General features: G+C 35.0%; 1 protein-coding gene across 6 annotated transcripts in view; it reads left to right on the top strand.

The window, feature by feature from the left end:
* The first annotated feature begins 12,405 nt into the window (after positions 1 to 12,405).
* Positions 12,406 to 19,339, top strand: part of LOC124805304 (phenoloxidase-activating factor 3-like) — an 86,743-nt gene continuing 79,809 nt past the window's right edge. For 2 of the 6 annotated variants that reach the window (XR_007017434.1, XM_047265818.1), the window contains exons 1-2: positions 12,406 to 12,539; positions 12,713 to 12,841. Coding sequence is in view for 1 of the 6 variants with exons in the window: in XM_047265817.1 (XP_047121773.1) it covers positions 12,673 to 12,685 (13 nt within the window). In the remaining 5 variants the exon portion in view is untranslated. Of the gene's footprint in view, positions 12,540 to 12,632; positions 12,686 to 12,712; positions 12,865 to 19,339 lie in introns of those variants that run through there. The other 4 variants (XR_007017435.1, XM_047265819.1, XM_047265817.1 and 1 more) reach the window with 3 other exon arrangements.

Below are 19,339 nucleotides of genomic sequence, written 5' to 3'. Positions count from 1 at the left end.
TACAGTTGTTAAACATATACAGATATATACTGCTATCCTAACTTTCACAACTCCTAGTTCATTTCTCAAGGAGGAAAGCAATGTAGATAGTGGAACCTTAAAAATGAAAGGCAGATCACTCAAGTTGTAGGATGAAAGGGATCCAACTGCTTTGAGACTGAGGGGAGGTGTTTGTCTTAGCTCATCATCAAAAGTGATGGCCCCTTTCATCCTGAGGTCTGACCTTTCTTGCCTAACCTGACCCTCTCCCCTCCCCAAGTTAGGAGAGCTAGGACAGTGTTGTGTTTTTCTTTTATGTGCCTATTGGCAGTACTGTTATTTCATGTCCTGAAGGTATGTAATTGACAGCAATTTTATAACCATCTTGATTAAATTTTCTTTTTTACACAGTATGCAAAACATAAGCTGCCATTGCTCTGCTTTGAGAATGAGAAAGATGAACAGCAGCATCAGTAAGGTGATGATAGTGATTACATAAGATAGCTCAGGATATAATAAAATTTGGTAACAAATGGAGAATACAGAAACACAACAATAACAAAACAGTAACATACTGGGAAATTTAACCAAAAACAGTAATAAAAGCTACAGACTTAGTGACATGTCTGGTGAAATTAAAGATTGGCAGATAATGTTGCTAAAATCGGACACATTGTTTCTATAAGTACAGTTGAAACTTAATTATTTGTAACAAAGGGCTCAATTAATGCTCAGTACTATTACCTCTTCTCCAATTTAAAGTGAGAGCAGAGATATTTTTAAAACAGTTGGTATTAAGTCTTCATATTTTGAAAGATCAATGCAGGAAAATGATAATTATATGGGCAAACCATCAATGTAACCTTTCATTGTATGAAAGCCAAAAATTGCTGCCTAGCCTGTAATAATATAAATGGCCATACTAAACAGATATGTGGGTTAATTGTTATCTAATTGTGAACTGCTTTACCAAATCAGAAGGCTACTATAAAATATCCTCTGCCATGCACTTGAAAGTGATTTGCAGAGTATGAATCTAGATGTACAATTATGCTTCCTAAAAGATCTGCTTTACTTTGCCTACATTGCTTGAATTGTTATTGTCTGTAAAAGTTCTAAGATTGATGCTACCAATATAAATCTGCTAGATTAATCTTTCTTGCCATATCTGTAAAGACTAAAATAATACAGAAGGTAAAATCAAATGTGTAATTACAAAAATGTTGCAGAATGTGGAAAATCAATTCCAAAAGGCCAAACATATGTCATCAATGGAGAGCCTGTATTGGCTGTGGAATTTCCATGGCATGTTGGAATATATTTTTATGAAAATGGTAAATTTGATCAGTTGTGTGGTGGAACCATTATAAAAAGAAAGTTGGTTTTAACTGGTGAGTCATTTATAGTTTCAGTATTTATTACAGTGTAAGTTTTGCCAGAATATGTTCTGGTTAACATATTTCTGATTGCATTACATAGTTTCAGCCAAGCTTCTTTAAAGACAGTAACAGTCAGTCCCTCTTTACTCCTCTGAACATATTAGGTTTATAAATCTTACCTGTTTCTCGCATCTTGTTCATTTGCCTCTGATTGTCTTGTAGAGTCCGTCTCTCTATCAAGCAAACTTACCTGGCCTTCCTGACATATGTTGATAAACTCCCAATCCATACAAACATAGAAAGAGAAAACAGAAAAAAACTGCTGAAATAGCAAAGATAACCATCCACCACATAATTGAAGAGCAGAGCGGGAGATGGGCACTTAAACAAGCCCTAAAAAAATATTGCTTTGCTTTCTCATAGCTGAGCTACAACTTCCAAATATTTATGGTAGTGTGGTTTCAGTTGCCTGAGACTGCAGTCGTGTGTGTGTGTGTGTGTGTGTGTGTGTGTGTGTGTGTGCCTATTGTTGACAAAGGCCATTGGCTGAAAGCTTTAAGTGTGAAAATCTTTTTGTTATGCCTATCTGTGACTCAGCATCTCCATTATATGATGAGTAGCGACTTTCCTTCTCATAATATTGTTGCATTCCATCCTGGATTTTCCATTGTTTGAAATGTTTATTTATATGATCTATGGATCTCTATTAACAGATCTTCACCAACATGTGTGTTCAAATCATTATATTAAGGAAATGTCTGACCCCTGTCTGATTAATTGTCTTGTGCAAAATTCTTTGTAGTTGAGTTGCATTTTTGAAAATATTATCTGGAGAATGGTACACAGAAACAGTAACTGAGTGTAGAACACCAGAACATTAGTGACACATCTAATTTTACAGGTCTGCATCGGTGTAAATGTAGTTATACAGTTCATAGATACACCTCTGTAGATGGTATTTAAATATGCTATTAACTAATCATTTACAACTATTCAGTATACCCTTATCATTCTTTCTTCTTCCACAAAGAACACTTGTGTAAAAACTTTGCATCAAATACACTGTGCTCACACTAACAATAAATGTCAGCAAATTATTCTCAGTAGATGATGTTCCTTTTCAATTTAATGTTTACTCATTTTTTATGTATGGATTATTTTATATTGATAAAATAATAGTAATAACAATAATAATTTTTTTTCTTTTGGGTTGAAATAATTGCCAGTTTTAAGCCTCAACACATCCCGTCGTTTTCCACTTCCCAAGAGTGAAATTAATGGTAGTTTAAGAACATCTTTTCTAATTAATTATCTCTTCAGGATGAATATTATTTGTTTTTGGCGCCAGAATTTTCAAATGATGGCGTACTAAATCTGTGAGTAATAATTTTCACAGTTTTTCTTTTGTTTGGAAGTTATATTTATCTAAAATTGGAAATCCAGGATGGAATGTAACAGTATTACAAGGAGGAAAGTTGCTATTCATCATATAGTGGAGATGCTGGGAGATCCTGAGTTGCAGATAGGCACAACAAAAAGATTCTCACAATTATAGCATTCAGCCATTAAGGACTTTTTCAACAACAACCACACACACACACACACACACACACACACACACACACACACACACACACACAAAGACTGCAGTCTCAGGCAACTGAAACCATGTTTTTATAGTTATCTATTTCATTATGAGGTCCACTTTTAGACTGGGTAGTTTAAAAGCATTTTTTGTACACTGAGTGATTAGTTTAAAATGCCCAAATACAGACAAAGCACAGGTATGGTTTGCTGCAACTACTTATGAGCTAAAAGAATCCACAGGAAGGAGGTAAAAGAAGCAAAATAGTATACGAGGGAAGATCAGAAGGTAACACAAATGATTTTAGTACCAAAAAATTTAATAGGTACCAAAATAAAACAAAAGAAAAAATCTTTTACCTACTTTTCCACATAACCACTAATGTTCTTAATACATTTCTCCCATTGTGGCACCAGTTTCAATATGCCCTGCTTGTAGAAGTCCACCATCTGTGGACTGCCAATTTCTCTCCTGCATCTATCACAAATCATTGGCCAGCCAGGAATTTCTTCAAAGGACCAAACAGATGGAAGTGCAATGGCACAAAGTCTATACTGTATATTGGATTCTGGAGTACCTCCCACACAACTTTGGTGATTTTCTCAGGAATAGGAGTAGCAATTTTATCATGAAGTAATTTGGCTCTGTCAACATTAATGATGTGGTGTTTGTCACAAAGGACACAACACAACTTAACCTGGGTTTTAATATAGGCTGTAGCATTCACAGTGGTTCTGTGCTCAGCAAACTCCACCCATAATGCACCATATGTGTACCAGAACACTGTCACAAACACTTCCCTAGCAGTTGGAGTCACTTTGAATATTTTTTATACTGGGGAACCAGCATGTTTCCGCTCCATAGAGGCCTGCTTGGTTTCAGATGTGTAGTGGTGCACCCACGACTCATCTCCAGTGATGATTCCTTTCAGAAAGTCATGCTCTTCTGTGGCATAACGTGTTAAATGATCAAAGCTTGTCATCATTCACTGTGTCTTGTAGTGTCTGCCAGGTTTTTAGGCACCAAGTGAGCACTAACTTTATGAAATTTCAGTGAGTCATGAACAATATCGTACCCTGCACCATAGGAAATGTTGAACTGTTGTGGTAAGGTTTGCAGTTGCACATGCCAGTCATTAAAAATTGCTGCCTCAATGGCTCAGACATTCTCCAGGGTTGCAACTGTTACTGATCACCCAGAACATGGCAATTGCTAAGTTTCACGTGGCCCTCTTGGAAGAATGCACACTGCCTGGAGACATTGCTATGGTCTGTGTAGTCATCACCATACATACCACACGTGTCCCTGTGAATTTTACTCTGTTTACATCCCTTGGCCCACAAATATCAAACAACACTTCACTGCTCTTCACAAGGTGATACAAGCAATTCATGCATACCATGTATGTTTCGCAGTTTAGGCTTCTCTCTCTAGAGCTGGACATGAAAACAAGCAAAACATTTTAGATGAAAATCAGCATAGAAAGGGAGATGACAATTGCTGGAGTCTTGATTGCCATTGCAATGGATGAATTAGTAAAGTGAGTAATTAAAGTGGATATCCATATTATATAGTGAGAATTACAGTATCATATTTTGTCCACTGAAATTGAGGGATGTATGTGACTGTGCTGCAGTGCCGTCAGCTTCTGTCAGTCCTTTGCTACGTGTACCATTGCAATATACCAAATAAACAAAGACTTAATGAAAACTTTGATTCCCTGATATCGAGTAGTACAATACCTCACTTTAAAATGATTGGTATTGTGGTGATTCATGAATTTCATAAAAATGGCACTAAATTGGAGAGTAATTAGCAGACACTATTACAAAATAAAACAAACAACGATGTATTTTAACAAACTGTGGCATTCATTGTAGTAATGGGAAAGACTTGAATTAGTGAAAATGGTAGGAATAAAATAAATGGTATTAATCACAAACTATAATTATCCAAATAATTGGACTTTTACGAATGTAGTTTACTCATTCAAGAGGTTATTCTGTCGCTTGCAAATGAAGGCACATATTGTAAAACATAAATTTAGGATGAAAGCTGTAAAGAACATTCCATCTTAACGACTTTATTAATGAAACTCATATTGTTGTAACCAGATATACACCTAATTATAAAATTCTAGGCATCTATTACAAATTCTGTCAATCAAAACCTGGTTCGTTTTACCCTCTTAGCTTCAATTATTGTTAGGAATGTGAGTGGTCATGTAATTAGTGTGTATTAATTAATTTTGTGAAGTTCATTATTGTACTCATATTTAGATGGAATTTTCATGTTTAAAAACATTTTTACATTATAAATTCCACATATTATTCAATTCTGTAATTTTAGACTTATTATCCTGTGTAATCAGAACATTTTAGCTTTGGAACTTTTAATTGTAAATGCAATTAAAAATATATTGTCATTATTAAGTAATAATGGTCCAAGTGACCATCCATTATTTAGAATATATAAATATGGAAGCAACGAGGCTGCTGGGACGGGCAGTTTTGAGCTGAGATCTTGAAGTGTGACCTGTGTTAGTTACTTGAATATTATTTCACTAAGATTTAAAGTTGTGAAAAAGTATGTTTCTTGATTTGTGAACCACTCAGTTGTTTTACAAAGACATACTGTACAACTCAGCCTCTTTACAATGTGTCATGATGGATTTGATCAGCTGTTACGAACGGAAGAATAAATGTTTAAAAACTGGAACTGATCACTTTCACTGTAAACCACACACTTCATGAAGATCCAGGCAGTCTACAAATATTTCAGTTATGTGGACAAAAATTTCATTTTAACCTTCTACTTATGATTCTAGATAATATCAGATGACCTGCACTTTTGATAAGTCAGTTCATCTGTCTTTGAAGTTTTGAGGATTACCTTACCGACGAGTAGATAATAATTAAGTAGAAGTGTTAAACCATGACATGTGTAAAAGCTGATGAACTATCTGAGTGTCTAAATATTGACAGCATGTCCTGTGCTTTTGAGAAGATAATTAATGAAATTGTTGAACCATTCATTACTGTAAGGTACTTACTGTGATTGTGTTATGGTGATTTACTATACTTATTAAAGGTATCACACTGTGTACGTCTCTACAGGTTAATTCCAAAAATTCTAATTCTATCCCAGAGGATGTACTCTATTATTCAGATAGTCTTTAAGATGCTAACCTCTTTTATGGTGCATAGCCTGGTTTATCAAGGTGATGTTCACAACAGCAGCAGTTACAGATGAAATGACAGAAATTTTGGCTTTTGAACAGAGTCTGTGACTAATAATTCATGAAATAATTAAGACTTCAAATTGCATCCCTGATTACAAAGTTAAACAACTGTGGTGCCGTGTTATCAGCCACACAATCCGTAAAACCTGCCGATATAACTGGCAGCAGGATACAAGAATCAATTTCATGTCAGCCGAAGTTGCAATGTGCCATGTAATGGGACTCTAGCTGTTCCCTGTTGTAGTTAACAATTTTAGGTTCAGTAGACACACATTGTAGTTTGCAAATGGTGCATCCTTCTTCTGAGGTGGAAAGAGTGCTGTGCAAGCAGCACAGGAAGCTTAATTTTATTTAATCAGGCCAATTACTGGTTCTACAGGAATTAAAAAAATTATTTAAGTCTGTGGTGCACTCATTTTACAGTTACTCTTGAAGCAAGACGAATTGCTGTATTAAGCAATGGGATTTGTATAGGACTGAAAGGTTCAGTATCTATTGGTGGTCATAAAACTAAACGTAAACAAAAAAGACAAAAGATTTTATGTGCCCTTAGACTACAACCTCATGTCTAGGCCATTAGACATTTAATTTTATTAGCAGTAGCTTTGTAAAAACTCACTATAAGTGTGTGATCAAAGCTATACTGAATCCTCTTCCTCCTGAGGAAACTGAAGAGTATCATAACACAACACAAAACACTTACTGGCAAAAAAAGCACATTATTTCTTTTGTAGACTTGTTGTTTCCTTCACTCCAATACCCCTACCCCCCTTTCCAAACAATAACCACCAGGATATTTGCCCACTGTTAAGATAGACTTGATGTTGTCACTGTTGTTGTCATTCATATGACGAATACTCTTCTAATCAAAAACATGTCTGCAACTAGTTAGAAGTAAAAATATGCATAAATTGACACTAATTGAATGAGGCTGGCCATCTTGAACATTCATTGAAACTTCAGCCAACTTGTGCTTATTTAATAGAAATAACGCTTAAGGAAGATAAATACAGAGCTTTACTGATGAGTGCAGAGGCAACAGGTTGTCCCACAGAGTAACCTCAGTCTACAAACATGCCAGGCTGGATAAACAATAGGCTGGCAAGGTGCATCAGTGTGTTTAGGCTAGCCCAGAGTGGTTGTTAAGGTACTCGTCTAGTGTTCAGAAGAAACAGGCTTGAAATCCCTGTTTAGCCATTCAGATTTAGGTATCTTGTGGTTCCCCTAAAACATGTTTGCCAAATACAAGAATCATCTCTTTCAAAAGCTATTGTCAATTTCCTTGAACTTCTTTGTCCAATAAGAGTTTGTGCTCCATATTTAATGATCTCATCATTACTAGGATGTGAAACTCTAATCTTTCTTCTGTTTTCACTGCCTGAGGGTAATAAGTTATCAATTAGGGTCTTCAAACCAATACATCTTTACCTAAAACTGTGGCTACTGTCCTTAATTGAAAAATTTTTTGTTAGTGTGAACACAGAATGGACTACTTGTTTGCCTCATTACCAGAAATTAAAGTAACACCTACTTGTTGCACTCTGAAATGTTAATTATACTATTCATTTTTATAAATTTTATCTTTGTGTTTTTGTTGTTATATTTTTGAAGCTATTTAAAGTTTATCAATGATAGAATAATTCTCATTTATTGTTCCATCACAGTTGCACATTTTTTAATTAGGTTATGTATTTTGATCACTCAGGATCATCTCCAAATAATCATGTTAGACTTACCACATGTGGGTTCCAGTAAAAATTTATTTACCAACTGTGACGAAATGTTAAATGAGAACTATTTTAAACATCAATACATTAGTTGGATCTCTCAAGACAAATATGTTGGCTATAGTATAATTGTAGAATTGTATTTTTATAGCAGTTGAATACTTCAGCTTTTGCAACACACAGGTGTTTTTCAGAACAAAAGGGTTCAACCAATTAATAGTCACAAGAAATGCGAAATTTTTTTAGTAAAATCATAAACATTGTGTAACAGAATGTATGTTTCAAAGAATATTTGTTTATTTATTCCTTATCAGTAAATGCACACAGACAATTTTCTGTTAGACATATTGAGCACAACATATATTTCTCCACAAGGGAAATTTGTTGGATATAATATTTATGTCTTGCACATACTTATAGTGAATTTATCATGTTGCATTACCTGGAAGTATAATTTCATTGAAGTATATTTATAGTATTGTAATGGTGTCACAATTATAAATGGATTTTCATTTGATGTGTTCATTCTTACAGCAGTTATACATTTTTCTGTGTTATGCTCTTTAGTGCTGCCCTAAGAGGTTTTCTTTCATTCATTTCTGGTAATATGTTGAATTCTTCATTGAACAATGTCCTTCCAGCTTTGGTAGCAACAATCATTACCAGTTCTTAGTTTTTGTTGATTCCCATTACAAGTATCTGGTCATTGTATTGCATGATCATCATTGTCTTTATTCATACAGTTTCTGTTACTGTCCTTACTGACACATTAGTCTGACAGACATGCATCAAATACAGTCATGACCATAGTTGTTATTTTTTTTTAAATGTGACTGTGTAAGTGATATCTACATAACATAGGTGAGATTATTGTATTTTGATTCACTTTTACTAAAGTTTGGATAAAAACTGTATACCTGCATCATAGTAGTAATGAGAAAGAGTTCACGGTGTGTAGCACATATTATGCTCAATCTTTTGATACTTGTACATTCTGAATTCATCACTGAAAACTTTTAAAATTTTTTTCAATATGTGTTTAGTTGATCCATGGTACAAGATGGTCTTGTACTGTTGATCATATCCTCTTGCACCCCAGAGTAGATAAAATCACACCCTCTTGTATTTTGAGCCATACAGATAATACAAAAACTATAGACAGAAAAGTAATAATAATGCTGTAAAGGTAAAACAATATATTTATTAAACATTTTACACTTGGTTTGTGCAGTATTTAAATGCAGTGTCCTAAAGCAAGAATTTTTAAAGAAATAATGAGTGTGATACTCTTAAACAATTTAAATACATAAATATTTTTAAAATAAATGAAAACAGCAGCTGGAATATCACAAAATTAAATGATGCCCTAATGTATGTCCACACAACAAGCTGTCTACTATTTTACAATATAGTTTGTAGAATCAGCTTTAAACAATATATATACAGTTCTCTGAACAGAGCCACTGCATTTAAGTGGTTTCAGGAGTGTTACAAAAATTTCTTCATTTACGTCAAGGCATCTCTTGATTCACTGATAGACTTACTGTTAAACCAATTTGCCTAAAAATTTCATCATGAATTCAAAAACATTTACATCTTTTGAAACAATATTTCATACATAGTATTTTGTGGTGACATTTTTCTTCTGAATACCCACAAGCACATAATCATTGCTCTCTAAGGGGTCTTTCCAACTCGAGCTCTTCCCCAGTCTAAGCTGTCTCAGCTGATTCCTTGTCAAGCGTTTGTAAAATATTGTCTATGTTATCATCAGAGTTGTCACAAGGGAGCACTTAGATTCCTTTTTCATACTCAACTGAACTATTAAGGAGTCTTCTTTTACTGTTTTATCTTTTGGTATAGGTCTATTTGCTTTTAGCATTGTTGTATTTTTTATGCAGTCCCAGTGGTTTGCTTAATACACTCTTTTGCTTTATCTTGTATTTCTTGTTTTTCAGGGGTGTTTGTGGCTATTTCATTTCTGCAAGCTTGCTTCCTTTTGTATGCCTTCTTATTTTTGTAGCTGAAGCCTTGGGGTGCAGTTCAACTTGTTCTGGTTAAACTGGCATGTTGCTAGACATTAGATGTGTAAACCTGCTGGTTATGCATCCTGAAGATAAAGACTCAATAAAAACGGATTGGCTCTGTTTCATACTCATTCCTCTCATTAGTAGAACAATTAAGTCTCGGAAGATTCTTGTATACATTCAATGTTAGCTTCAGCTGCTGATGTTTCAGCCAGCACAGTTTCAGTAGGGCTTGGACAGTCTGTAACAGAACAACATAAAGTAGTCTTCATTTGTGAATACATTTGTATCAAAAGCAAATATGCATAACCAGGTTATGAAATAAATTGCAGAGAACCATCACAGTTGTGATATTAATTTTCATAATTACTTGATGACAAGTTTCGAGCCGGCACTTTTTATATTACAAAACTGTGTCACAGTATGAAGATAACTGGTGACAATTGGTGGTACACAATTGGTACACACCAATTAGCTGTGCAATAAGATACCTTACTACAGTCAAAAAAATTTAATTGTAGTTAAACACATCTTTAGAATAAAGCAGTGCAGCACCGAACTTAATTCATATAACATAGATATTGAAATATGGAAGATATTAGGAAGACTAGAGTAAGGGGTGCTTACTGGGACTGCGCTTTATTTTATGCATATTATCTCTTCTTTTTCCAGTTTTTTTTATAAAGTAGTCAATGGCACCTGTGGTAAAAGCATTTCAAAATACATATTTAAAATACAAGGAAAAAATCCTTGCAAGAGGATGTTTACCATAACACTTGAGTAAGATGCCCTCATTGTAATATGATACCCATTTTTTCAAGAGGCTTCTTGAGAAAAATTTATTTTTAACATATTCTGACTAATCAAAATTACAAACTGTTTTATTGACAAAGAATCTCCCTAAAAAGTTAACATTATGTCTATTATAAATTTATGTCTTCTTTTGACTGTCTGCCTTTTGATAATACAAGGAGAAATAAAAATGAATGAAAAGAAATGGTTTATATTAATTTGTTGACAATTTTCTTTTCTATATTTTTCACTTACTAACCCTGTCATCTGTGGTATCACTCTCTTTAATCATCATCCTCCTAATAGCAAAGCTGTGAATTTTGTACCCTCATTGTCACAAATATTTGGCTATTTCCTCAAAAAATATTGTTATTTCTGAGGGTGTGGTTACAGTTGAACCTGAGAAGACAACTGTTTTTATCAAAATACTTATCATATATTGCTTCTGTGCTGACTGGAGAATGTTACAATGTCTCTTGCTTCTAAATTTATCATCTGCCAACCGCTGTCACATTAGCTGTGTAAAACCAGCTGCTGACACATCCCCTTTCATTCCCATCATACGTCACAGTGAGTACTGACAACACTGCAATATGAAATAGCAAGTATTCAACTGGTCCCTATGTAGATTTTTACTGTCTCCTGCAAAAATGATGGTGTTGTTGAGTGTCTGTCCGATTTTAAGGTTAATTCAATTCCAACTACTTATGGATTCAGCCAAACTGCAGTTTAAAGTGAAAGCACATGGTATAGATTCCCATGATTGGAAATATGACGTGATTTGCTGGCTGCTCACTACTCCACTCCCCACACTGGGCACTCTGTCCCCCCAACATTTATGTAGCGCTGTATTTCAGCAAGTGTGAAAAACGGACCACAATATCTTTTAGAGTGCAAATCATATGTAACAACAGCAATTAATACATGAATAAAAGGTTGCAGTCACGATTAATTCTAATTTTCATACTTTTGCTTGTCCTGCAGTCTGTTGGCATTTATTGGTGATATGTCCATGATGGGTCTTGCTGCTGTAATTTATCGTCACAACAATTATAGCCAGTTTAATATGTTTTATTTTGTTTGTTAGACACTTCATTCTAGATTAATTTTCCTTCATGTTTCACCTCAATGTCATTGTCATGCTCTAAGGCTTATTAAAAGCTGGTGATTTTTTTACCCAGTATTTTAATGCATGAACAGTGACTGAATTTCTAATTTGCAATCCACTTAGTAAATCATTACAGTCTCTCATAATGAAATAAAGTATTGACCTGGGTTCAGAAACAGGTAATGTTTTTTTTTTTTTTTTTTTAAAAAAACAACATTTCCTCTTTTGAATTTTACCTTTACTTAAAAAGCAGCATTAATGTTTGTACACTGTAGCCATAGATGTATGAGAACTTTCATTGGAAACCTGTTCAAGTACAAAGAGTTTGCAAGGTGACAGAATGTAGTGCTATTTTCTCCTGTGTTTCACAAAATTATCAAATTTTAAGCAGAGCAGTAGATTGTTGTGGTGGCTAGTTCATAGTTTCTCACAGATCCCTTATACTGGCACCACACAAGTCAAATGTCATATGATTATTTGGTGTATCAGGAAATCCTGAGCCTATTCGAATGTATCATTGCCCAGCTGTGTCCTTCCAACATTTTACAGATAAAGCTTTGGCACTGAGGTCATGTGCAGATTAAAATGAATTATTTTAATCTGCACATGACCTCAGTGCCAAAGCTTTATCTGTAAAGTGACCCCTATATGCTCTATTAAACATCATCAAAATGTTAACCTCAGCAGAAATAATTTAATCTGTGAGTATAAAATGACCTTGTATTTTTTGGAATGATTAATTTTAAAAAAAAACCTTGTCTTATAATTGGGTAAATGCGTCTGTGCATCATCATGCGAGTTCTGTAGTCAGTGAATCAATGAAACAAATTTTGAATGCCTCAACAAAGTTAGTAATACAAAAACTAATTTTCAGAATCATAGACAAAATTAGAAGACAACTTGAATAAAATCACCCAGTCCAGAATAAACAATTGCATAAAATAGTGATAAACCTGTGAAGCCAGATATAAAACGATTTCATAGAAGAGGACCTAAAATGGAGGTACATCTGCATTTAAAATCGTGGTGAGAAAGTTCCACACTCACAAAAAACTGCATGTATTATAAACATTGTAGGTTTTTTTCACAGTGTGGAGTTCCACACTTTTACATCTCAAAAAATTAGTGTAGGACAGAAATAAATAACAAAACTTTGAAAGATTAATGTAACAGCATATTTCTAACAGAACTTTAAAACAGTACAATACCTTTAAAATGTAGCTTCTTGCATAAAAAAACTGAGGATGTCAAATGTTGCAAAACCAAAATTCTGTATGAAACTGACAATGAACCCAAAATACATCACTCTCACATTAGTTACCTAGCTTCAGAAAAAACTGACAATTTTCTTTGTGGCAAGACTAATAACTGGCAGATAAAATAAGATAACAAACCAAATTAATGGATTTACAGGAATGAGTACATATCATATTCAGGAACTCATTGTAGATTAGTATCATAAAGTGCATTAATAATCTGAATTGTCATAATATACCTGTACCCAATGTATATGGAAAAGTGTGTGTTGGCAGAGGTGAGGGGGCGGGGGAAGGGAACAGGGCATGGAAAGCTGAGGTTATGCATATACCAATAACGGATAAGTGTAAGTAATCAATGCACATTCAACATCAACATAGCCTCTGAGATTTTTGAGTGTGCTCAGAGCCATTTAACTCATCTCTAAAGAGTGTGAGGTGAGGGGGGGGGGGCATATGGGGGAGAGGAAAGAAGACACTAATTAGATCTGGTGTAGAAGCAAGGACAAAATTTAAAGCCAAGAATAGGTAAAGTAACCAAGACATTATCTCATAGAAGCACAAAGCACAACACATATAGGCTAATTATATTCACTTAATCAGCCAATAAACAATATCCCTTAAACAGCAAGGAGCTTAAGAGCAACAAGATCCATGTAATTCATCTCTAAACAAAGCAAAGAATCTATAAAATTGAAGTTCAACCTGTCATTTAGTATTTTATCAGGCTCCTTTGGTTTTTTATGATAGATCTGTAATTCTTCCAATATGTCAAGTGGCAATACCTTAATTACATAACATACAATTCTCATTGACTCCTTGATATCCCTTACCACATGATCAGGATGCCTCAAATGTTGGCCAATGTCTGTTTTATTCCCAGGCTTACATCCTATGACTTGGCACAGCAAACTTATTTTCAACCCTATGTCTCACCATATATCTAAGGTTGTTTTCTGTTCAGAAATCCACACTGAACCTCTTGGGGACAGAAGAAGCCAATTGAGGGAACATAGGACCTCGTAATGTATGGTTAAAATTTTTATAACCTTTGACAACTTTTGATCTCTGACCATGCTTAATTTTGTTACACACTTGAGTGTCAAGCAAAAGTTTGTTCAGCTATTTGTTTTAGTATCCCTAATTCCTTATCAACATCATTGTTACTAATATGCAGCCTAATAAGCCATGCAATCATTGAATGAAAAAAGGCAGTGTTTGTTGGACTGTGTGGATGGAATCTACTCCTATGATGACATAGGATTATGTTGGTTTGACCAAGTGATAATAGGTAAAATTCTTCTGGAATGTGTAAATTGAAATGTTGCTCATGTGATGCTTTTTATGTGGGTCAGACAGTAAGGAAAATCCTTACTTGTTTCAAAGAGTGTGTAACCCCTGGGAATAAAACAGCTGTTGGCGAACGTTTGAGGCATGCTGGTCAAGTGGTAGGGGATGTCAACGTGTCTGTGGAAATAGTGCATTATGTATCTAAAGGGTTACAACTTGACATATTGAAAGAATTAGCCACAAAAACTGTAGAAGCCCAATAAAATATTAAACAAGCAGGTTGAATTTCAATTTAATAGATTCTTTGCTGTATTTAGAGATGAGTTATTATGGGTCTTGCTTTTCTAGTCTCGCTGTTTAGGGGTGTTGCTTATTGGCTGATTAAGTGAATATAATTATATGTGAAGAGGTTAAAAAATCAGCCAACCAGTTACAAAACAAAGGTTTATGAGCCCTTGATCTAGGTTTTGACATTTCTAAAAATATCGTGCAGAAGGAGTAGGCCATGTTACGTCACATGACAGTACATTAGAATAGCTGAAGCCAAGCAGTTCTTGTCATATATAAAGTTGACAAAAATTAGTATATTCCAAGCCATAAGAGACAGCTGCCAGGAAATGAATGCTCACTGGTAAATCCTCACTGGTAAATGCCAGCATAAAATGATAACAGTAGTCACAGGATAAAATATTTGCATATGTTAAGCGTACAAGGCCTCTGTCTCTGGTAGGGTGACTCCTGTGACTCCTGTTATCATTTTATGTTGGAAAGAGCCTCTGCCTGTGGACATTAACCAGTGAACGTTCATTCTAAAGTACACTAAATGTAATCTGGCAGCTATCTAAAGCCATGGTTGGGGATAATTCTTGTTTTTATCAATTTTATATATGACAAGAGCTGCTCAGATTCAGCTATTCTAATGCACCATCATGTGATGTAATGAGGCCCACTCCTTCTGAAGAAGATATTTTTCAAAATATCAAAACCTAGGTCAAGGGCTTATAAATCTTCATTTTGCAACTGGTTGGCTGATTTTTTTCAACCTCAATAGATTTACACAGTCGCTGATTCCCAGTCATGTTTAAGATTTTGATAATTGTATGACTCTGTGCTTCTGTGACCCAGTGTGTTGGTTACTTTCACTTATTTGTGTGGTTTCAGTAATTTCCTATATTTGGCTTTAAATTTAGGTTCTTTTATTTCTATGCCAGATCTAATTACTGTCTTCTTTCCCCTCCCTATCCCCCCCCTCCCCTGCCATTCTTTCCAACCTCTGCTTGATAATGAGCTTAGGCTCAAAACTAGTCATCAAGTAATAAAGAAAATTAATATTGCAACTTAGGTGGTACTCTGTATTTTATTGCATAATTTTGTTAACCAAAGTAGTTGCTGATGTCCTGCCTTCAAGAAACAGGAAATTCATAAATATGCATGTTTTCTTGCCTCCACTGACAATGTTACTTTTCTAAATACATGAGAGTAAGTCCGGTCAACAACTTCAGATACACTATAGATGTCAAATGTCTTAGCCACATTGTTTAAGAGCCCTGTGTCAATAGCTTGGTTGTAGCTATTTTTCAAAGAGGAATAGATACATATAAAGATTGGAGCCTATGAAATGTGTGATGGAGAAATATAAGCACAACTATACCTACCTCTGATGACTTTTCCACTGTTTCCACAGACAAGTGTCTTTCATGATTGATTGTCAATTGTCAAAAGATTGTATTTAAATTGCGTGAAATGATCTAGAAATTGGAGACAAAGGGATTCATTTGACCTACTGGATGGATTAGTCACACCAATGGTTCCAGATGGAGCCCCTTCAAGTATAAGGCTTTTGAAGTTAACCATCAGAAAAATAAATGTTCCCGAGACAATTTGAATGTGTATTCAGTGTTTCCAAGTGCCCTCCTTTCCCTGGAGTCACACTGCCAGTCTGCTTTACTCCTTTTTGGGTAGCAATTTTTGCAGAATTCTGAACTGTTGTGAGTCCTATTTCATCTCGATTCCAAATGCAGTGTGGCGGTAAAGGGCCTAACTGCCACTGCTAATCTTTGAGCCCATTATAAAACATCTTGACATTACTTCTGATAAAGCTGATTGCTTGATATAGGCTCATTTTCTTCAGTTTTACTATTGATAATGTTTCTGTATGTCTTTTCATAAATAACTGCATTTACTTTTCTACTGTTTCATCTTCGACCTACTTAGATGGCTTTTTCTTATTATTAGCAATGGCATATTTATATGCAAGGACTCTGACTCCCTCTGTTGCAAGTCCACATTGCATTTTTGAAAGGTCTTTATGTACTCTGATAAACTTACTTCTTAATCATCATGAAGTATCTTTATGGTATCATACTTGATAGCAAAAGAATATCCCTCTCTGCCAAATTTTGTAAATGACTGAAAAATTTCAAATGACTGAAGTGAATCTGACATTGACAGGCTTCTCTGATAGAAATCTTATTCTCTCCTGGAATGCTGACAGCTTTCACAGTTTTATTCATGGCTTCTGCATCAACAGAAACCTTCTTTTTGCAAGTTTTACTTCTTGGTTCTTCTACCTTGAATCGCTGATCCAAGGTACGTGATGCATTTGTGATCAGAGGTACACAATAGTGTAGTTTGCAATGGAAAACTGAAGTACTACTTTCAGGTTAGGTTTAAATTTGCAATATGTTTGTGACTTTACTTATCAAATCATACAGAATGAAGGAGAGTAGATGTTGTTTTCTTCAACCTTACCAAACTGTCATAAAAAAACTAAACACAAGAATTGTTACTTTTTGCTCTAGAAATCTTGCTCACACATTCAGTCTCACAGCCCTGCAAACGCAGGCTGGCAGAGCACTTTAGTGAGTAATGCATGAATCACTTCAGCTATAACAACGTAGGTTGCAACATGCTCTATGGAACAAACAAGTGATCGAAGGTATGCTATGAATTCAGACTCAGTCATTCCCAGAAAAGACTCTCTAAAAGCTTTTCCTGTAGAATTGTTGCATGATTCTTTGGTATTGAAGGTCAATTAGTGCCAGCAATTATAAAGACCCATATCAAGACTATTTTCGGATTACCGAACACTGAATCTTCTCTTTGTAGGCCATAAGCAAATAGTTGAGGAAGATGCACCTTCTGTGATAGGGAGAAAAACAGACCAACAAGATTTTGTTGCAATGAGTGCAGTAAATTTGTTTGCTTGGAACATGTCACAGCACACCTGTGCAATGACTGCAGTGAAAATAGCAACAACCATGAATGATTTGCCTGAAACTGACAGTGAGGCTCTAAAGAATCATTTTTCTGAACTATTTTTCAGAAAGTAATTGTTGGTTAGTATGCTTTCATAAAAACAGTGATGAAACAGAATGGTTGTTAATTTAAGTGATTGCAGTAAATGTTCTTATTGCTTTGAGGGTAAATTATGACTTAACACTATTTATTTATTTTTACAAATTGAATGCTTTACTTGTACTATTCAGGCTCAAATGTATTATATTTCCTAACCATAATATTAAAAATGTTCATAAAACTGGTATAAAGTGACATGCAGACACACAGTCTGCACATGTGTGTTGGAGATAAAATGATCACATGTGTAGTGGAGGGCTAGTTCCTACAGTTCAGATGAAAACGCTTAATACTGAATCCCACATATGCACATAATATGAGAGTGCTGAACACACAGTTCAATCATGTTGGCAGTAATTTCACGCCATCCAGCAGTTCTTAAGTCCATATGTTAGAGTAAAATCAATAGTGCAGCACTACATTGGTCTTCAGGACATGTGAAACTGCAGTCATCCCTCCTATAAACAGGAAGCAGTTTAGTATTCAGGTGAGTATACATCTGTGCTATTGTCCTATTTAGTGCAGTGGAAACATTGAGATGAAGATGAGTTGTTTGTTATTTTGGTCACTCAGTATTTCTAAGATCAAAATTTGATGACAAATATTGCTGGTTTCTGGTTGAAGATAGATCATAGTATTGTACATGTATTCAGATGTGTCACCAAAGATGTGCTGTGAGTTATTTGTTGGCTGTGTACATTAATGCAGCACATGTTTCTGAGTCATTTCTGATAAATGCAAGTGTGATTTCTTGCATTGGTATTCTTTTGCTAGTCAGGACTGCGAAGTACACCAGATGTGATGGAGAAGATTTTCTTAGAATTATGATGCAGTGTTTCACAGTAGGTCATTTGCAATTTGTCTATACATAACTGCATCTCTCTACAGCTAAAGGCACACAGTTAACATCATGACTGTATATGTTAGATGGGCATCACTGTGAACTATGTACACTCTCAAACCAAAGCAGAATTCATATTTTCTACCACAGTCACTCATCCTGGCAGAAGACAGAATGTAGTTTGTTACAATGAACTGTGAATGTCCCGTGTCTGAAGATACATAAATGACAGACATTATAAACATCAAATAACTTCAGTGGATTTCTAAATAATTTCTGATGAACACTGGAGTTAGTTGCATGATTGAGTCTTATATCACTATCAGTTATAAAGGCGTTTGTGCAGGAAAATGCAGTATATTAGTTCTTAAAAGATGTGTGTTCATTGTGGCTTGTGTGGTAGGGTACTAGTGGTTCTAGTGGTAGAAGTAGTTGTAGTACAATTATTCCATTAATTCAGCAGCAGGTCCAATCATGAGCTGTAGTTGGATTCATACTGTTGCTGTTGTGGTCTTCAGTCCAAAGACTGGTTTGATGCAGCTCTCCTTTTTACTTTCTACTGTGCGAGCCTCTTCACCTTTGAATAACTATTGCAACCTACACCTTTCCAAATCTGCTTACTGTATTCATCTCTTGGTCTCCCTCAGTGATTTTTACTCCCCACACTTACCTCCAGTACTAAATTGGTGATATGTTGATGTCTCAGAATGTGTTCTATTAACCAATCCCTTCTTTTGCTCACATTGTACCACAAATT

This window comes from Schistocerca piceifrons, chromosome 7 (assembly GCF_021461385.2).
Source record: "Schistocerca piceifrons isolate TAMUIC-IGC-003096 chromosome 7, iqSchPice1.1, whole genome shotgun sequence".
Taxonomy (NCBI): domain Eukaryota; kingdom Metazoa; phylum Arthropoda; class Insecta; order Orthoptera; family Acrididae; genus Schistocerca; species Schistocerca piceifrons.
Note: the sequence above shows the minus strand (reverse complement) of the source record. Positions and strands in the feature narration are given on the sequence as shown.